The 18,736-nt window shown below is 43.0% G+C and overlaps 1 protein-coding gene across 1 annotated transcript in view; it reads right to left on the bottom strand.

The window, feature by feature from the left end:
- Positions 1–24: 24 nt before the first annotated feature.
- Positions 25–18,736, bottom strand: part of FAM120A (family with sequence similarity 120A) — a 116,761-nt gene continuing 98,049 nt past the window's right edge. Inside the window, exons 10-20 of the mRNA XM_018567016.1 lie at positions 17,617–17,897; positions 15,098–15,167; positions 13,144–13,368; positions 10,908–11,082; positions 9,420–9,669; positions 7,916–8,030; positions 6,028–6,237; positions 4,748–4,931; positions 3,421–3,559; positions 1,773–1,872; positions 25–608 (exon numbers count right to left, since the gene is read on the bottom strand). Coding sequence (XP_018422518.1) covers positions 297–608; positions 1,773–1,872; positions 3,421–3,559; positions 4,748–4,931; positions 6,028–6,237; positions 7,916–8,030; positions 9,420–9,669; positions 10,908–11,082; positions 13,144–13,368; positions 15,098–15,167; positions 17,617–17,897 — 2,061 coding nt within the window. The 3' untranslated portion in view covers positions 25–296. The remainder of the gene's footprint in view (positions 609–1,772; positions 1,873–3,420; positions 3,560–4,747; positions 4,932–6,027; positions 6,238–7,915; positions 8,031–9,419; positions 9,670–10,907; positions 11,083–13,143; positions 13,369–15,097; positions 15,168–17,616; positions 17,898–18,736) is intronic.

The following is an 18,736-nucleotide window of genomic DNA, read 5'->3' as shown; positions in this document are numbered from 1 at the left end:
AGTTTTAACTTTGCGCATGTCTCATTAACATATGGGAGTCAAATGCTCTTCAAATATGCTCAGCTTTTGTTTTGTTTGTTTTTTGTAGCATTTTGACTACAACTGGTTAAAAAGAAAATAAAATCTCTGAAACTCTTTTTTTTGTTTGTCTGACGTCAAAAGAGGGATCCGAATTTCCAAATCCTCATTTTTCTCTTACGGAAAGGAAAAAATGTACGTAACTGTAGGCTCTCCTTCTTTCCAGATATTCCTAACCCTGAACTTTCTAACATCCTTCACCCTCTAGAAAAATACGTTTACTCTTCTGTTTTTAAGACAGAGGCTTCGAGGCTTTCCTCCTCGTGGTGCCCGCTGTCTGGATCTAGTGCATTTAAATGAGGATTGGTATTGCACGCTTTAGAGTCACTGCTTAAGGCACTTTCGGAGTGATTGGGAGGCTGGATGTCTGCAGAGCCCCCGTTGATCTGGGAAGCTTGGGTTTCCTCGTTCCCCACTCCGTTCTCGGTCAGAGAACCATCTGAAGACACGGCGGATGATTTGGAGTCTTCGGATTGTGTCTTAAGCTCTTTGGCCACTTCTGCCGCAGAAGTGGCGTATGGCGGCTTGGTCTGTGGATGAACATGGGGAAAAAACGAAACAAACAAAAACAAATTATTCTTCAGAAATGGTTCAGTCTCAGCTTTGTGCTGCTACTGTCTGTGCACTTCATTGAGGAGCAAAATTAAATAGAGCAACTGCCGACAGCAACAAGGTTGCTTTTTTAGAATAAAATGCCAGGAGAACTGGACTCGCAAGCTCCTTCCTGGCTCTGGTTTCGGAGACACTCGAGGAAGCCTTATTTTCCAAAACTAAAGCAAACAGAATCTGAAGCACTAGCTCATAGTAACCAATCCGCTTGTTTTTTCAGTTTGTGCAGTTCAGCTTTGCTCCATTCCATACAAATATATTTTATATATATATCTTGATTTAAACACATCTTATGTAATGTTGATACGAGGGATGAGTTGGGGTCGTAGTGAAGTCTATCATGATCAATACAAGTCATTTGTCTGCTCCAGATTTGATAAATTCCCTTCAGGGTGTTCAGTGATAGAATGTGGAAGAGAGCCGTGATGGGGAATACTCACTACTTACTCCTAACACCACATTGCTGTGGAGGCCATTTCAGACTTTTATGGTTAACACTGTACTGGGATGTGTATGTTTTGTGCCCGAGATGTAGTGAATTCATGATACAATGGAAGAAACAAAAACGGAATAATCCCAAACAATCCAGTATAGAAGCTCTTCTAAGCCCTAACTGTCCTCATCTAGTGCAGAAAAAGAAGGTGTAGTAATGTAGAAGTGATGTACTAAAAGTTGTACTTACACAATTGCATTTTGCAAAGGATAATTTGCCTGAAAGGCCACAGTGCGGCATTCACACGGTGCAGTTTTCTTTACACTGCACATTCTGTTATATATTTTATTATATATGTATAGTGTACAGTTCCTGAGCTGCTATTTGGCAAGAAACATATTCGGGCAAAATTGTGCATTTTAGTAAAAAACAGGAATGTATCAGTCTTCAGCCTGAGGGTGTTTATAAATGCCCCCATAATATTCATACATTTAAGTTAAAGTCTTGAAAAGGAGGAAGTATTAGGCTATAAATATTTCTCTTTAAACAGCAGCGCAACGTCTGTCATAACGAGATATTACTCCAAAATACAATGTCCTGAATGCCTGGAAATCTATACACATAAAATGGTCATAGACAACAAATAGTCTACCTGAAATGTCCCTTGGTTTTTGTATGTCCCTCTTCCATAATATCTACCACCTCTTCCAAATGTTCGTATGACAGGGGTTGATATAACTCCTCTGGGGCGTCTGCAGGGAGCAAGAAGAAGAAGAAGAAGAAATGACTTGTTAGAATTCTGCAATATGTATACATATACACGTCTGTCTGTTTTTTTTAAATGGAAAAGTTCTTCCTAAAATCGGGGACACACGTCGGTTATTCCCTTTAGTACCCATAAAAATCTCTTATGTGCACTTCTCTGGTTCTAATTTCACTTCATTACTACGGATTAGGACTGCCCCAGTACCCCTGCCCAAAGATAGTGCCTTTGAGACCAATAAAGGTAATTTTTCAAGGGGTGGGGGATGGGACTGTCAGGCAAGACAAGCCATTAGTAGCAAAGCAAACCAGGATCAAACGGAGCACACAAGGGGGGCTTCACTGGCTAGTAGACAGGTGTTGTGGTACATGGAGACTATATACAGATGTATTGCTTGTATTGAATCCTTGTTTTACAGTAATACAAAACATGCTGTATGAAACTACTAAGAAAGCCCAGCACTAGCTCTACATCTCATTACCTACAGACTGGAGGTGTGCCCCCCCTCCAAAAGAGTCAGCTGTGTGTGCATGTAACCTGTAAGCCTGCTATTCAATTCCTGCCCATCCTCATCATCCCATGTGATTGCAGACAGCCAATTGTGGGATATGGAATGCACAGAGATTCCCGATAACAGCCTTGTTCTCCATCATTGTCTCCGACGTCAGTCTATCTACAATGCACCAAGCAAGGTGTACGCTGGCCTGACATGCAATTATAGTTTTTAGGGGCCAGTTCACATCAATTGCAATACATTCCAGGGCGGTAGCTGCTGGAACGCACAGCAATCGCGCAAACTCCCCCCTTAGTTCTGGGGCCGGAGGGGGTGTGGTGTTGCATTGAAGTCAATGTCACCACAGCAACGCCCCCCGCCCGCAGTGCGATCGGACGCGTGGCAAAAAATTGCATGCGTTTCAGTCCAGTTCAAATGCAAACAATAGAGCATGCTGCATTTTTTGCCATGTGTCTGATCGCACTGCTGGCGGGGGGCGTTGCTGCGGTGCAATTGACTTCAATGCAATTTTGCTCACACAGTTTTGATGTTGTTTTCATGAGTAAAAAAAGTACATGAAAAGAACATGAAAAGCAGAACTGGAGAGGTCAATGGACATCAACCTACAGAGCTCAAGAGTTCAGGATTGATCTCCATTATGTAGAACTATATATTACTGTATCACTTCAATTCCAAAGCTAGTGGGACCTCCATTACACATGACCTGCTGATGTCTTCTTCTCACACATTAAAGGCTGCACGTTCACTGAATGAACCTGGTTCAGTAACATAATATGAACAAGAGCTGCTGGTGTAAAAATGAAAAAGGGAGTGCACAAAGTCACAAGGCAACAGTCAAATAAAGGTGTGGATAGCATATTAGCCTATGGAGTTCCTACTAAAGGCAGGCCAGTAAAAGAAAAGGTCTGGCTGGTTGGTCTCTGCACTTTGTCCATCACCTAAGCACAGTACACAGCACTCTGACAGACTGAATGATATACACTTTTGAACAGGGAGGGTGCAGAGGAAGCTTGCTGAACATACCCTCTATTTGGTCCACCAACAGAAACCACCTGAATTGGAAACTGTCCTCTGCCACGTCCACGTCTAGTCCCAGCCCACTGGCCAACCACAGTCCCAGCTATTTCAAGCTTCCCTCCCTGAGAAGGAATAGGCTGGACACCTTCAATAAATGAAAGACAAAAAAAGAAAGCATCATTTCATAAACAGACTTATACAGGTCTAGTATAAAATACCCAAGTCCCGCTCCTGGTACTCACACTGGAGAACATAACCATAAAGAAAAAAAGTGTTAATAAAAATGCTGACCAGCTAAACCTACCCAAACATATAAAGTACACAGTAACCTGCCGATCACTGATGTAGCCATTGTTGCATGTGACACGGTTTTTTGCATCAGAATTGGTTCCACAGGTACCTGCGCTGATGCAGGACTATACAGAGAGCACATGAATGACCGGCGTTCCTGCCTTCTGTCAGTACTTGCTACAACTTGTATTGTTCATTGCTGCAGATCAGCTTACTGTACTCACAGGAAGTTCAAATTCCAATTATTGTGCTCACAGAACATACTCACAATCTAAAGGTTTAATAAAAAGGCTCCACACCCGTCCCACAATAAGATATGCAGTCGTAGATTTCACAATGGCTTCCAGAGGTGCAAAGGAAGGCACTTGTTTAATGTGATAGTTTTTTTTTTTAATGTATCAGGATCTGTGGATATTATTCGCAGAACACCCCAGGTGAAAGGCGTGGGGCTTTGATTTGCTGCATGACCAATACATGGAGGGGCTTTCTCTACAACAAAAAAATCTACTGTGGGTGTGTGTGTGTGTGTGTATATATATATATATCTGTGTGTGTGTGTGTGTATATATATATATATATATATATACACATATATACATACACACAGACACTTATTTATATTGCACATACCTGCTGCAGCCTTAACAAGCTCCAGACTGTTCTGATAAGCACGGCTCAGGCACTTGCCCTTCCTGTCTCTTACTGGCCCATAGGGGCAGCCCATTATAGTAGTTAGCCTGTAGGAAAGTGGGACGCAGGGCTTAACGGCAAGCTCCAACAGTACTTTAAAGTTTTGGAGCTTTGCTTGTCAGAATGACCTGGAATTTGGATCTTAAATGTTGTCTGTTTTACTGGTCCAACTGGTGACCAATCTGTATGAGCCGCTTTAGAGGCGGACATAAGACCATAGACAAAAGTGGACAAAGCTGCTCACAGGGACATTTCACATCAGCTGAATAATATTACATTTTAACAACGTGACAAAAACAATGACATTAATGGAACTATGTGCCGTCAATATAAACCAAGTTAAAACACTTACCAGGGAAGCCTCTTCCTCTCCCTGGAGGTGGAGGCATTGGTCCAAAGGGTCGCGGGTACATAGCAGCAGGGTAAAAAGGCATGGCGGGTGGAGGGGGGAATGGCAGTGGATGGTTCTGTCTTGCAAAGTGGAGCCCTTCCAGGATACTTTGTCTCATCTTGTCTACTTTAGCAGCTTGTTCTGCCTGCACCCAAATAAACAGAACAATAGATAAGGCAGGACCAATAGGAAGTCTCAGCACTACACAAAGTTTTAAAAAGTGTGCTCATCATGCCTGATGTCAAATAATTCGGGATGTCCCAATTCCGATACTAGTATCAGTGTCGGGGCCTACTGCAGGACATTTTCTTCTTTATTTGACGGCAGGCTCATAAAGAGAGCCTGTCACCTCCAAATTATATCACATAGGGGTTTGTAATCCCCTGTGTGATATCAATAAAGTGAAAAAAAATAAAAAAAAGTGATTTAAAAAAACAAAAAAACTAAATAATAATAAAATAAAAAAGTGCAAAAATGTAAATAAAAAAAGATATAAATACAAAGTTAAATAAAAACCAACCCCGCCCCCCCTAACGTGTGTGTTACCCTAATTCCACTGTGTGCCATATAGTTAGAGAGCGCTGCTGCCCAGCTACAACACACATAATGCACATTGAAAGGGCAAGATCACTTTCCCTCCTTTCCTTCCTCTGCAACGGGTGTAGGATACATACCTCATACTGCCATTCAGTGCAGCCCTGCGCTATGGATTTTGAATTTTACTCAGGTGACAGCGCTGACCAATGAGAAACGCTTCTTAGCACGGTCAAATACCGTTTTGGTTAAAATCATTTTTTGTATCAGGACAAGTATAATCATGGATTGGTAAGTACTCATAAAAATGGTCCCGGGACATCACTACAAATAATCGTAGCCTATTCTGCCAATTACCACCTCTAACATATGGGGGACAGAAAACTCGCACAGCCAATTATCAGATAGAAGTTATGTAAAGCCAACAGTTTGTGTAGAACTTTACAAAACAAAGACAGTACAGTTGCAACACAATGCAACCAGAGGGTTGGGGGGGGGGGAGCTGCTCATGTGAGCTCACAATCTGTTTAATCTCCGCAGTTCCCTTGTAGACGGCACACACCACCCATCCAGCTTCTATTCTCTTGCTTGGGCTCTCTATGCCACTACCTAAGGAGTTGCGAGCAAAGAGGGGATCTCTGTTTTAAACAGAACACAAGCTGTGAAAAGGAACACTACATGACTTACCTCAGGCTCTGGTCACATACCTGACCATCGCAGAGGTCAATTAGTGAGGCCTTTTCCCTAGTAGCTTTAATGTACTTGAACTGAAGTAGTTTTCCATCAAAATACATCCAGGGGCAGCAGTGTTCCCAGGGGATGGGCTGTCCACAGGCATCATTCGCCAGAAGTGCCATGTCCACTCCGCTCATGAACAAGGCAGACAGCTGAATTCCTCTGGGGTCCAAATTATCGATCTAAAAAAAAGGAACGTTATTGGTCAGAATTGTCATTCTAAAAAATCAATGTAAATATAATGAGAACTGTTTTCAAGAACACAATTTCTTTACCCAATCACTAAGCTCTTCTAGAAGCTTGAATTTGTTCCCAGAATTTCAGAAGTCACTTTCAATATTTTTTATTCGGCAGTTTTTGTTAAGATAAAAGCGGATTCTGTCATTAATATTTGTGTTCAGCCATCTCCTGTTGGAGTGACAATGCTCTGCCCCGTCACTCCCCTCATTTCCATTAATAAGGGTTCTGGCTAACAATGGTAAAAATTAGGGATGCACCGATACAGGTATTTCGGTATCAAGTGCGATTTTTCGTTCGGTACTCGCCGATACCGAACACCCCAGTACCGGAAGTCCAATTCAGGAAGCCAGGCGGCGTGTAACGACTCACCACCTCACCTGGCTTCCTGATTAGCAGGGAAGCCGTCCCCATGCTTCTCGTCACTATGTGACGAGAAAGCATGGAGCCGGCTTGCTGGCCAATCAAGAAGCCAGGCGCCATGTAATGGCGCGACGTCCAGCTTCCTGATTGGCCGGGAAGCCGGCTTCATCGTCAAGAGGTGACTAGGAAACATTAAGCAGGCTTCCCGGCCAATCAGGGAGCCGAGCGTCGCATCATTACCCGGCGCCCTGATTGGCCAGCTTCCCGAACCAATCAGGAAGCTGGGCAGCGAGACATTACATGCTGCCCGGCTTCCTGATTGTCCAGGAAGCCGGCTCCATGCTCTCTAGTCGCTAGTGAAGAGGAAGCATGGAGCCGGCTTCCTGGACAATCAGGAAGCCGGGCAGCGTTTAATGTCTCGCTGCCCAGCTTCCTGATTGAATCGGGAAGGTGGCCAATCAGGGCGCCGGGTAATGACGCAACGCTCGGCTTCCTGATACAGGAAGTATTGGGCGAGCCATCGGAGCATTTGGCCGAGTACAAGTACCCAAATACTCGGCATCGATACCGGTGCATTCCTAGTAAAAACACACCTGCTCTTAGGAGGACTTGGGACTTAAGGTCTGGTTCACACCTGAGCAGTTTTGCGCGCGAAAACGCGCAAAACACACATTTCCATTGAAGTCAATGGCAACCGTTTACACCTTAGCGCTGTGTGAAAAGATGCAGGAGCTATTTTGGAGGTGGATCCCACACGGTTTTGGTCCCATAGACTTGTATTGAAATCGCATGCGTGAATATGCATGCGCGTTTATATTAGCGATAACTGTGCGGATTACAGAGAATGGAGAGAGGACCTCCCCTTGTCACACAGCACGCTGGGATCAAGATGGAACCACATATCTACTGAGGACTGGTCCAGGCCCAGGTCTGCCTCTATGATCACAGGCATGCAAAGTACAAGATCAAGGGCAGTGGCCACTGGTGCACAAATATGGAGACTATGGTTGCCACGGCATGCCGAGTATTTCCTACTCAACAATGTAACACCATCAGGTAAGAAACTCTCTCCTCAAAAACAGGAACTTATGTCATGGCTGTTTCTGCTTCTCATTGGACACATGCACATCCCTATGCAGAGAGAAACGTGCGTTACCGCGCATTTTTAAAAGCAAAACCGTGTGGTGTGAACCTAGCCTAAAACATTTAAACTGGTAGATTTGTATTAGGTCTGCAAATGAACATGTAACAAATTGTTACCTTGAGTTCCTGGAGTTGCTCAGGTTCATAGAGTTTGGGTGACAGTGCCTGGGCGAGGAAGGCATCAAGCTCCTGACGCCGAAGTATTCGGATGCCTGGCCATTGCACCATATAGCTGCAAAAACAAATGTCACTGAGAATCACATAGTAGAGACACAATATGAAGTATATTAACCCCTCTGTGCCTGATCCCACTGGCCCTATAGGGAGTTTTAAACAACAGGAGGCGGAGGCAGGTTTCCTGATGAAGTGATCACCGTGATTGGCTGTCACAGCATATACAGATACCTTGCCGCACTCCTTACCGGATGCCCCAATATATCTGATGAAGGGTGCTTCTAGTGACTGCGGATGGCAACCCAATCGCACTAATCGCAAGCTCAGCACAGAACAGTGGGCTGGCAAAATACATATACAGATGGTGTTAAAGTGCACCCACTGTGCTGACACATATATTGCTTCCCCTGAAATACCTGGCACCCTGCAACGAGACTGTGCATACTGCCCGTGTGGGACAAGTCTGAACTCCTATCTTTCAGCACTGCAGCCTATGGCAAATTTCTGGAAGTGTTGAATGCCTTCATCTCTCATTGTGCAGCGTTTTCTTCCTCAACACCCTATAGTAGTGAAGTAGGGGCTGAAGTTAGGAACCATGGAGTGTGGCAGGGAATGTAGGCATCTTGAGACTTACAGAGGTGTTGAATGTCGGACTCTGCAGCACTGGAAGGCACAGGAGTTCACACTGACAACCTGTGACCCGCCAGAGATTATGTATTCACAGTCTTCTGTTGCCGGAAGCCAGTGTTCTGTCGAAGACGCCGACCCCGTCTGATTTGGCGACCTCGCCAGGCACTTGTTCACAAAGTATTTTGTTTTATTGCTTAATTGTGACTGTTAATAATACGCCATCCATGGCAGTAAATGATGGATGGCATTTTATTCACATTCACAATTAACATCGTAATTACATTATTGTGTAATTGCTTACGATATTCGTTGTGAATGTCCAGAAAATACAATCCATCATTTACTACCATGGATGGCATATTAACAGTTGCAATTAAGCATTTAAACAAAATACTTTGTGAATAAATGCCTGTTTCTTTATTAATTCCAGTCTGCGCGCATGCGCAGATGCTGAAGTCGGCTAATCAGATGGGGTTGGCGTCATCGAAAGAAGACCAGCATTTAGAATTTTCAAGGGAGGGGACAGTAGCTTTAAGCTGACCATACACACTACAATAAGTCTGTACCACACTCCTTTGGCCCAGAGAATGAACCCTCAAATCAGCTCCTATATTTGTGTCCAGACGCTTTCTGGCCCAAGCGAAGAACTCAAGACGTTGTATAAAGTAAAACAACAAGATAGGTTATAACTCTCTTACTTTACTGTTCTGGCTCAAAACGTCAACTTAGGGGAAAAAGTGTGTAAAAAAACCCCCCATCATTTTCTTATGTATAAACCAAGTGCATCCTTGAAAGCAAGTCATGAGGAGTAACTCACCGTAATACACAGCAGAGCACCATAAGGTGAGTGGGCACGTTCGCAGGATTAAGCATGGCTGGTGTATCGGATCTCATACAGGCAAGAAAAGCTCTCATCCTCCGGTTCTTGTCCTCAACTGCTTTGCCCAACCACAGCTTCTTTAGATTGGGGCAAGTCCATTCCCTAAAGGCAAGGGCTTCCACCAGTTCCGGTGTCTGGGGGGACTTTCCCTTATAAGCTGCCCACTCCTTAATAATGACTGGATAATCTGTATGATAAAAATAAAATACAAAAATGAATAATGGGTAGAGCATACTTGCTGACATCAGATTTATAATCATTTTTAAATCTGGATTGCTCAGGGCTTCCATTCAAGACAGGGAAACAAAGGATGGTTACTGAAGAAGGAAATCTGGTAAAAGGACAGTATAGGACAATCTATCCTTTACCAGATTTCTGCCCTCACCCTGCAGCGCCCTCAGGCGGCCGCCTGAGTTGCCTTGCGGTAGCGCCGGGCCTGGCAAGATCAAAGGGTCTGTTTAAAGCCCACCCTCTGACCACCTTATACTCACCTTCACAGCACTACCCCATTTGTTCCTAATACCGCTAAATACCTGGGGTTTCCAGGTTCAGGAGAGCATGTGACCTCCAGGTTCAGGAGACCATGCGATCTCCTCCCTGATGTATGCCCTATGAGCCATTCACTAGGCTTTGGCACTGTTGCAAGATGGAGTCATCTTGCAGTTCTTCAATACTCTTACTAAGCTTCAACAGCGGGGATTTTGTAGTGGTGTGTGAAGGTGAGTATATAGTGATCAGAGGGAATGTTTTGGACAGACCCGGTCACTTTGCCTTAAATATCTAAAATCTCATATCAGCTTTAACATGTAAATGTGATTTCAACTGCCATTTATCAATAATTTTTACATCTGTAGCTTTCAATAAAGTAACATCTGGTGATCCTGCCTTCTTCGTGCAGTTCCTGTTATGGGGTAACAACTATCTCCCAATTGTACATCGGCGTGGTCACCCCATCACGCGGCCCTGGTGGAAACTAACAGAGGCAGGGCCAATGCATACTTTGGATGCACAATCAATTATTATTATCTATATATATAGATAGATATATAGATATATCTATATAGATCTATCTATATAGATATATATGCAGCATGTGTCTGTACTAGGAGCAAGCTCAACCTCGTGCCCGCAGCACTTAAGACAGAGCTGTCCCAATCATAGGACTACAACCTTAGTACACACAGAAAAAGCTTTCTTTCAGAGACAAGTAATATGTACAGGAGAAAGTGTATCACATATAAAACAGGTGTAATCATGTTTTATATGCGATACATCAATGTCAGCCTTACATCAATCTATTCAGCTTTGCTGTGTAGCTGACAGCAAGTTTCCATTCCATGCCACCAGCCAATTTAGAAAAGAAGTGGTAATAAATAAGAAGCCTGTATCATTGGAGGTAAAGCAAAGAGACCATAGGTGACTTACATTCAGGGGGCATTCTGTTCTTTCTAAAAGCAAGCCGCTCTGCTCTCTTCCTGCACTCCGCCAGGCTGAACAGGACCCCATAAACATACTGGCGCACCGGTCTGTAGAGGATAGCAGCTGGGGGAAGGTCCTTGTTCACTTCATCTTCAATGGTAACTGGAATTTTGATTTCTCCCTAATGTAATATATACAATATTAACACTGCAAAATTCAACATCACCAATAACATATCCGATCCTGCAATACATACGAATATTCACACAGTCATTTTATGTGTGCAAAAGGATCACAGTAATACAGAAACAAAGAACTCCAACCTGGGAAGAGCTTGGTGATAAAACTGGGACAATAAGAAACAGGTATATGTTTAATTCCTGGGTCCCTGCTGGAAGAGTCACCCTTTCGATTTGTCCTGATGATCACGGCCACTGGGACTGAAAGCGGGGGAAAATCTAAAATATTGAGCTGCGCCCAGAACAAGAATAGAGAAGAAATCTTCAATTGGGGGCATTTGATCCAGTGACATCTAAGTGGAGATTTATATGACCGTGGAGATATTTCCTTCTCACTTCGGGCTTACAGGACAGGAAGTGAAGCCTCAAACAGGACAGAGATTAAACCCCTCCCACTCAGAACCGAAAATATCCAAAATGGAAAAAAGGTTTTGGCTTTTGCTATACTTTAAAGCTAACCTCTATCTAACAAATACCCTTTGTACTATAGATCACTTGGCCTGCAATAGGTGTTAAGCTCACCATTGTCATTCTGCGCTCTTTTTCTCTGACAGCCAGGCAGAGGATTGCAGAGATTAATGCTGCCTAAAAGTGCTGTGAACGAGGTGGATTGGCAATTGGGTGCACAGGTGCCTGTGTGTGTTTTAATGCCACCACTCAGTTTATCTAATTCCTCAGCCTGTAGTCTAGCTGCTTGGTTACCGATCTTAAAATTGATACATTAAGTACACACCGGCCTAGTGGGCTGTACAATATGACAAAGATGCAAGGTGCCCTGTAGCCTTCTTTGCTCTGGAAGGAGAGGGCTGAAAACGTATAAACATCCCTGTACATAACACAACTAACTGCAGTAAGATGCCCACATGCTGGTTCAGACACTGGCACTGATATCCCGTACCTTTCTGCTTCAGAGGAGCAGCACACGGCCCAATGAAAGTTGCTGCATTTGCACACACAATGCACAGGCGGAGGATTTGCATGAGTCAATTCTGCAGGCTAACAGTACATGAGGCATCTTGTACACATCTGGGCTGATTTACTTGAGTGAAGAATCCTCACACAACATATGGTGAATATTTCAATTACCCAATAAGGTGAACAGCAGATTCAGGTTTCCCTATTTCCTCCGCACATGACTGGATAATTGAAGGGAATATTCACAGTTTGTTCTGTAAAGATTCTCAGCTCCTTTAGTAAACGTGTCTGTTCCTGTCTGAAATTCCTGACACCTTTATATGGGGGAAATTTACTAAAACTGGAGCAGTCAGAATCTGGGGCAGCTTTGCATAGTATCCAATTGGCTTCTATCTTCCGCTTGTTCATTTAAGCTTTTTAAAATAGATAGAAGCTGATTGGTTGCAGCGGATCCAGATTCTGTCTGCTCCAGTCTTAGCCCTGGTTCACATCTTGGCGTTTTTGAGCAGGTCGAAAAGTGCTTTAACTGCCAAACAAAAAAAACCCCATGATTTTCAATGGCCCTGGTTCACACCTGAGCAGGAAAACCCCAGACGCCTGAAAAGATACAGGAGCTTCTATGGACAGTTAAAAGAGCTTTTCCTCCCCATAGACTTCATTGGAAATGCCCCAAAACGCGCAACAGAAGCATGTTGCACATTTTCGTGAGCGTTTTTGCGCGGGTTCTTCCATTGCCCACAATGGTTTATGAGCTGCCAATCAAAACGTGAGTCTTCATGTACGCACGTCAAGCCGTGCATACAAATATGCACAACGCACTAATAACCGCATGCTGCTAACACGCGTATAAACGGTGCCGCCTAGGTGTGAACCAGGGTTTAGTAAATTTCCCTCAACAGATTTTCACGGCTTAACAAACAGGATGAGAATACTAGAGCTAAATCTCTAGATTGCGTCTTCCCACACAAAGCAAGTATACCAGAATACTTTAATAGTTACCAGAACTACTTGCCTTTGAATAACGCAGCGTCACAAATCAAACTGCGATTTCAGAAATGGGTAAAGGAAATAAGCAGGGTAAGGCTTACCTTTGTGAGTACATGAAAGATGTAAGGGTACATTAAGCCCTTCTTGTGGCGATGTTCGGCTACTCTTAATACTTCAGGTGCCACAGGAGGCAGTGGAGGAGTTGTGATGTCCATGTGATTCCTGGTAGGCATGGACAGAAGACATGGAATCTGTAGACCACCCGCCTGGTTGCCTTTCTTCTCAGTTACCTTAGTTCCTGATGTGGCAGCTGAGGAGCCCTCATTCTGTGTTAAATGGAGACAAGATATTAAAAGCCACTCTTTGAAAACATAACCGGTTTGCACAACTTTGTCTTACAATTGAAAACTGTATGACAGCTGTAACCACTGCAAGTCACTGGGTTCCAGTGATCAACAGTGGAGATAAAATAGACTAAAATCTGATGTTAAAGGAGAACTATGAGATGAGTGCTTTTCACTCACCTCATAGTTCTAGCCGACCTGTGACAATGAGACTGTCACAGGTCGGCTCAGTAGATCGGTAGGTGAGCGAACACATACCGGCGTTCGCTCACCTCTCGATCCTGTCACGGCTCTCTGTTAACATTCAGGGAGCTCACAGTGTAACCACTCAGTATACAGACACATTGAGGGGAATTTATCAAAACTGGAGCAGCTATGCATAGCAACCAATCAGCTTCTCTCTTTCATTTTCAAATCCTAACTGAACAAACTGAAGAGAGAAGCTGATTGGTTGCCATGCACAGCTGCTCCAGTTTTTGTCTGTCCAGTTTTGATAAATCCCCACAATTCTGGGCAACCTCCCTTCTCGTAAGCTGGCCATACACGCTGCGATTATTGCTCGGGAATTTTTCTTGCTGCCAAGAACCCTCTTTGGATTCTAGCTCCAATACGCCATCAAGCACAGACAAATGTCGTTTTGATAATCGTTCGTTTGCAATACTAATTTTGTCGAATGACAGAACAGATTTTTGTTTGCGCATGTGCAGTGTTCATGTTGCAATTGTTTCGTATGAAAACGCCACTAATCCATCGATTTTCATACAGTTCGAAAAATGTTTTCCAGCCCAACTGATCGAGGAAATTCAGCCAGAAGTACAGTAAAAAAAAAATCATTTGTTCCCATCAACTGATCAATTATCGTACGAAAGACCAATTGTGGACGATTTCTGAACGATAATCGATAGGTGTATGGGCACCTTTATACTAGCGTATGTGCGTAAATGATGGCAGATAGCACAGGAAGCAATAGCTTCTTTGCTATCTGCAGGTTTTTTTTTTGTTTTTTTAGTATTCTGACAGTTGCAGTTGTCAGAATTAAAAAAAAAGGCTTAAGAATGCATAGCTAGATTCCTATTGGCTATTTCACTTTGCAAAAGCCAATAGCAAACTAGCTATTGCGCCCCCCCTCTGCTGCTTTCAATCACCAGAGGAGGACCTGATAGAAAACTTCAGGTCCCCCTCTGCTGATTGACAGCAGCAGTGGGCCAATAGGAATCTAGCTATGCCTTCCAATGCCTTTTTTTTCTTCTGACTGACGGCGGGCCGCGGCTCCCGATGTCAGAAAAGAAAGAAAAAACGATCGCAGGGAAAGGTTTACTCTGCTCCCGAGCAGAGTAAACCTTTCCGGGAGTAGCAATTTCTCTCCCGGGAGGAACAGTTTCTCTCCCGGGCGGCCGGGAAAGTTGGGATGTCCGAGACTCTGGGCCATGCAAAATCTGAGGCTACTGGTAAGACTGGGATTTAGCTGAAGGGGCAGCAAGGGGAAGTTGAAAGGATAAAAATGTAAAGCAATTTTGTGCTTATGCCTTGCTCTTGTGTAATACACAATCTTATATTTTATCTGCAAACCTTCCTATCCGCCTCCCCAGCAACAGATGAGGTGCCAAAGCATTTCTGAATAAAACCATTTGCTGTAATGTATCCAAACATCATGAGAACAGCACACATTTTCTAGGAATCACATGAAAGTTACCAGGTCTGAACTCATCACCTTTACCTGGTCTCCGTTATTCTTCTTGTTGGTTTTTCCGGGTGATTTTGCCTTGTTCCCGCTGATGTGACTGAAAAGAGAAAAAAAAACAGCTATTTAGCATCTGAAAGATGGAGACAAACAGAGTCCGTTCAACAAACAGTGCAAGGAACGCATATAAATGTGCTTTTCAAGGGTCAGCTCAGCCAAAACCCCGGTTCTAGGTGGACTCTAGGCAGTCTGGTCTCCCAGTGATTCCCTATTCTTTCTGGCAACAGCTTGGAAGTCTTACAAAATTACATATTTGTATGCACTGGTGACGAAGCCTAACTGGCTTTAACTCTTTCGCTGCCAAGCCCTCCGGAACGCTTCATACCTCAGCTGGCCACGCTATTTTTGCAATTTTTCCCATTGTTTTGATTTTCAACTGCTGCGTTGCTAGCGTTTGTAAAAGACCCCCCAAACCATATATTTTCTGAAAGCGCAGGCCCGGTAGAATAAAAAGATGGTGATACTAAATTTGTAGGTCCTGCGATAATTGCGCAAATGTTTCTCAAATCAATATTAAACTGATAAAAATACACACATCACACGGAAATCAGTATTAGTGCACAAAAACATACTTTGCTGACTAAATGTAAAAGATAAAACTGTATTAAGTTAATAATTAACAAATATTTGTAAATTTTAAATTGCGCCTTTTTGCGAAACAGTGAAGTAACGCAAAACTGTAAATAAGCAACTCATGTTAAAAATGTTTTTTGCGCTGTGTTGGCGTTTGTGTTGTGATAAAATGATGCAGTAGTACAATTGCAACACAGCATATCACAACGCACGACAATGCGTCACAATGCTTTGACACGGTTAAATTAAAGACATTTTTAAAAAAATCAAGCACTGCAGCGCATGGCGTACACCACAATATGGTGCATGTGTATGTTATGTGTGTTTGGGGGAAGAGAGGTTTGCGTTTTTTTTTTTTACTATTGGCCTTCAGGGAAATATCAGTGGTCTGAACAGACCCCTGACATTTCCCTTTCGAAAAAGAAATTGAGGACGCAGAGTCCCCAATTTATTTTTCTGCAGCCTCCGTTCTAAATGAATGAAGAGCACTCAGTACAGAGGCTTCCCATTCATTCAGAAACTGTTGACAGTAAATATTTTACTATCAACCACTTTCTGAATGGGGAGAAGCCTCTGTGGTGAGTGCTTCTCCACATTGAGAAACTCATGAATGAACAGGAAGTGATGTAAAGCACTTCCTGTTCATTCATAACTGGACACACATAGTACTCTCTTTTTCAAAAGGGAAATATAAGGGATCTGTTTAGACCACTAATATTTCCCAGAACCCCAACAGTAAAATAAATAAAAAATTAAACATTAAAATAAATTTGAAAAAAAGGTTAGAAAAAGGGGGTTTTTTTCGATCTTGTTCTGACAAATTTTTTTTGTTTAGTTTTTCAGTTTGTTTAAAAATGCCATTTTGGTTCAGTTTACATACACTTTAATAGATAAGTACAGAGTATACTGTTTACAGTAAAGTCATTTTAACCATGGCTTTCACGTTTATACACATTAATCTTCCATATTTTTGGTAATGTATTAAATGTAGGAATAAATGTAGGAATCACCACTAGAGGGAGCTCTCAGTGAAATAACAATCTCTCAATAATTGCTGCTATTAGATAGAGACACAGGGAGTGCATTGGGTTTTTTTTAATGAGTCAGCCAACTCCCAGACTTGTAAGAAGCAGCAGTAAAAACACAACCATTGTCTAGCATCACAATGCAAAGCTAGAGAGTTTGTAATAAAACACATAAAGATGCTTGTTATGTACAGATACCATTACACATGATTAATAAATTCCAACATGAATACAATCTGATTAGAATATTTACATCAAGCGGATTTCTTTTATATGTCTATATGAAAAAAAAATGCAACTGAACCCAAAAAACTTTTTTGTTAGTTTTAGATATATTGGAGAAGGATTAGACCTGCCGTGATTTTTATTGCGGTCTGTGTCCCCATTTGGGAGATTAACCCTCTCTACTTGTCCTGGGAAGCCAGGTGGCGAATCATTACATGCCGCCTGGCTTCCTTAATGGGACTGCAGGTTATCGGCGAGTACCAAAACAAAAAAAATATTGGTATCGGTGCATCCCAAATTTGCACATCATTACTTCCCAGCCAGTGGTATGGTAAACCCCAAAGGAACTACTGATTGGATCAAGCTATTGCAAATACCTTGTACAAAATCAACTTTCAGTAAAGCTTTTGATAAAATGAAAATGTTAAAATTAAATGGTATAATATGTACTTTCCATGTTAAATACCATGTACATGTAACGTCTGGTCTATTGAAACACAAACTAGTCTTGTTTGTCACATTAACCAATTCCTCAAATAAAACTGAAAAAAAGCTTCCCATGAAATTCTATAGTACTAGAGCACACAGGAAAGATGTGTCAGAGATCCCTTAAGTTCTGCAATATTCATTTCTCTTTATACAGAAGACAGATTGTGGAAAACTCACTTGCTGGCTCCTCCATTGCCATCGTCGTTGTCAGAAGATGAGGGAGATGATGCTGGGAAGTAGGTGGAATCTACATGGTTGGGGCTCCCGCTCTGTGCCGGGTTGATGGGTGAAGAGCGCTCGTACAGTGGGGTGTGTTTGCCTTCATGAGGAATGTTACTGTAGTTATTCTGTTCAGAGACACTCTTACTTGTAGGGCTGACAGTGGCAGTGGATTCAGAGAGGGTGTATGGAAATGGACCTTTACCAATAGCACCACTATGGCCGGACATGTGAGGAGCCTGTGAAGGGACAGGAAAGTTACTTACACAAAAGAAAATCACAAACTGTATTATGGACAGTAGGTTTCTAAATGGCCAAAACCCCCCAAAAACTGGTACAATACTGGAGACCAAGCAGCAGCGTGGCAAAAACAGACAAAAAGAGTGCTTATTGCAGCACAAGCGATAGCCCTAGTCTTGCACGAATCTGCACCATTATCTCTTAAATATCAAAACCTTAAGTGGGGGAAATGATCAATCAATTGGTACATAAAAGAGTTGATTGTGCAGACAAAACAGCAGTTCGGAAATTGTTATACTAGTAGGGCTGCAACAACTAATCGACATAATCGATTATTGTAAAAGTTGTCAACTTTTTCAATCATCGATTAATCGGCTTCCGATTGGTTGGCCCTGTTCACGGCTCCACACAGCTGCGCGCCACACCTCCTCCCCGCCTCACGCTCGCTGCTGCCAGATCCGCCCGCATCCACGCTCCTCACGCCACACCTCCTCCCCGCCTCACGCTCACCGCCCGCCCAAATCCACGATCGGCACAGGGACACAGGGAGAAGAAGTAGGGAGGAGCAGGTGTGGGCGGATGACAGCCGCCGATAGACAAGTACGATCTCAGAAACAAGTTGCTGGAAGAACGGTTAGGTAAGCGTGCCATTGCTGGGTGTTGTAGTCCTCTATAGCTGGAGGTATTCTGCATTGCGCTGTATAATTTTACACTTTTCATTTCACTATATTGCACACCACAGTTTTTGGTTTTCTTTTTTACTTCCAACGCTCCAAGCTTGCTCCTGTGATGGACTACACTCAGTACAAACTAGTAGTCCATCACTGGAGCCATTTTT

Source organism: Nanorana parkeri, unplaced genomic scaffold (genome assembly GCF_000935625.1).
Source record: "Nanorana parkeri isolate BGI_ZX_2015 unplaced genomic scaffold, ASM93562v1 scaffold997, whole genome shotgun sequence".
Classification (NCBI taxonomy): domain Eukaryota; kingdom Metazoa; phylum Chordata; class Amphibia; order Anura; family Dicroglossidae; genus Nanorana; species Nanorana parkeri.
The sequence above is the reverse complement of the archived record's forward strand: the minus strand, read 5'-3'. Positions and strand labels throughout refer to the sequence as shown.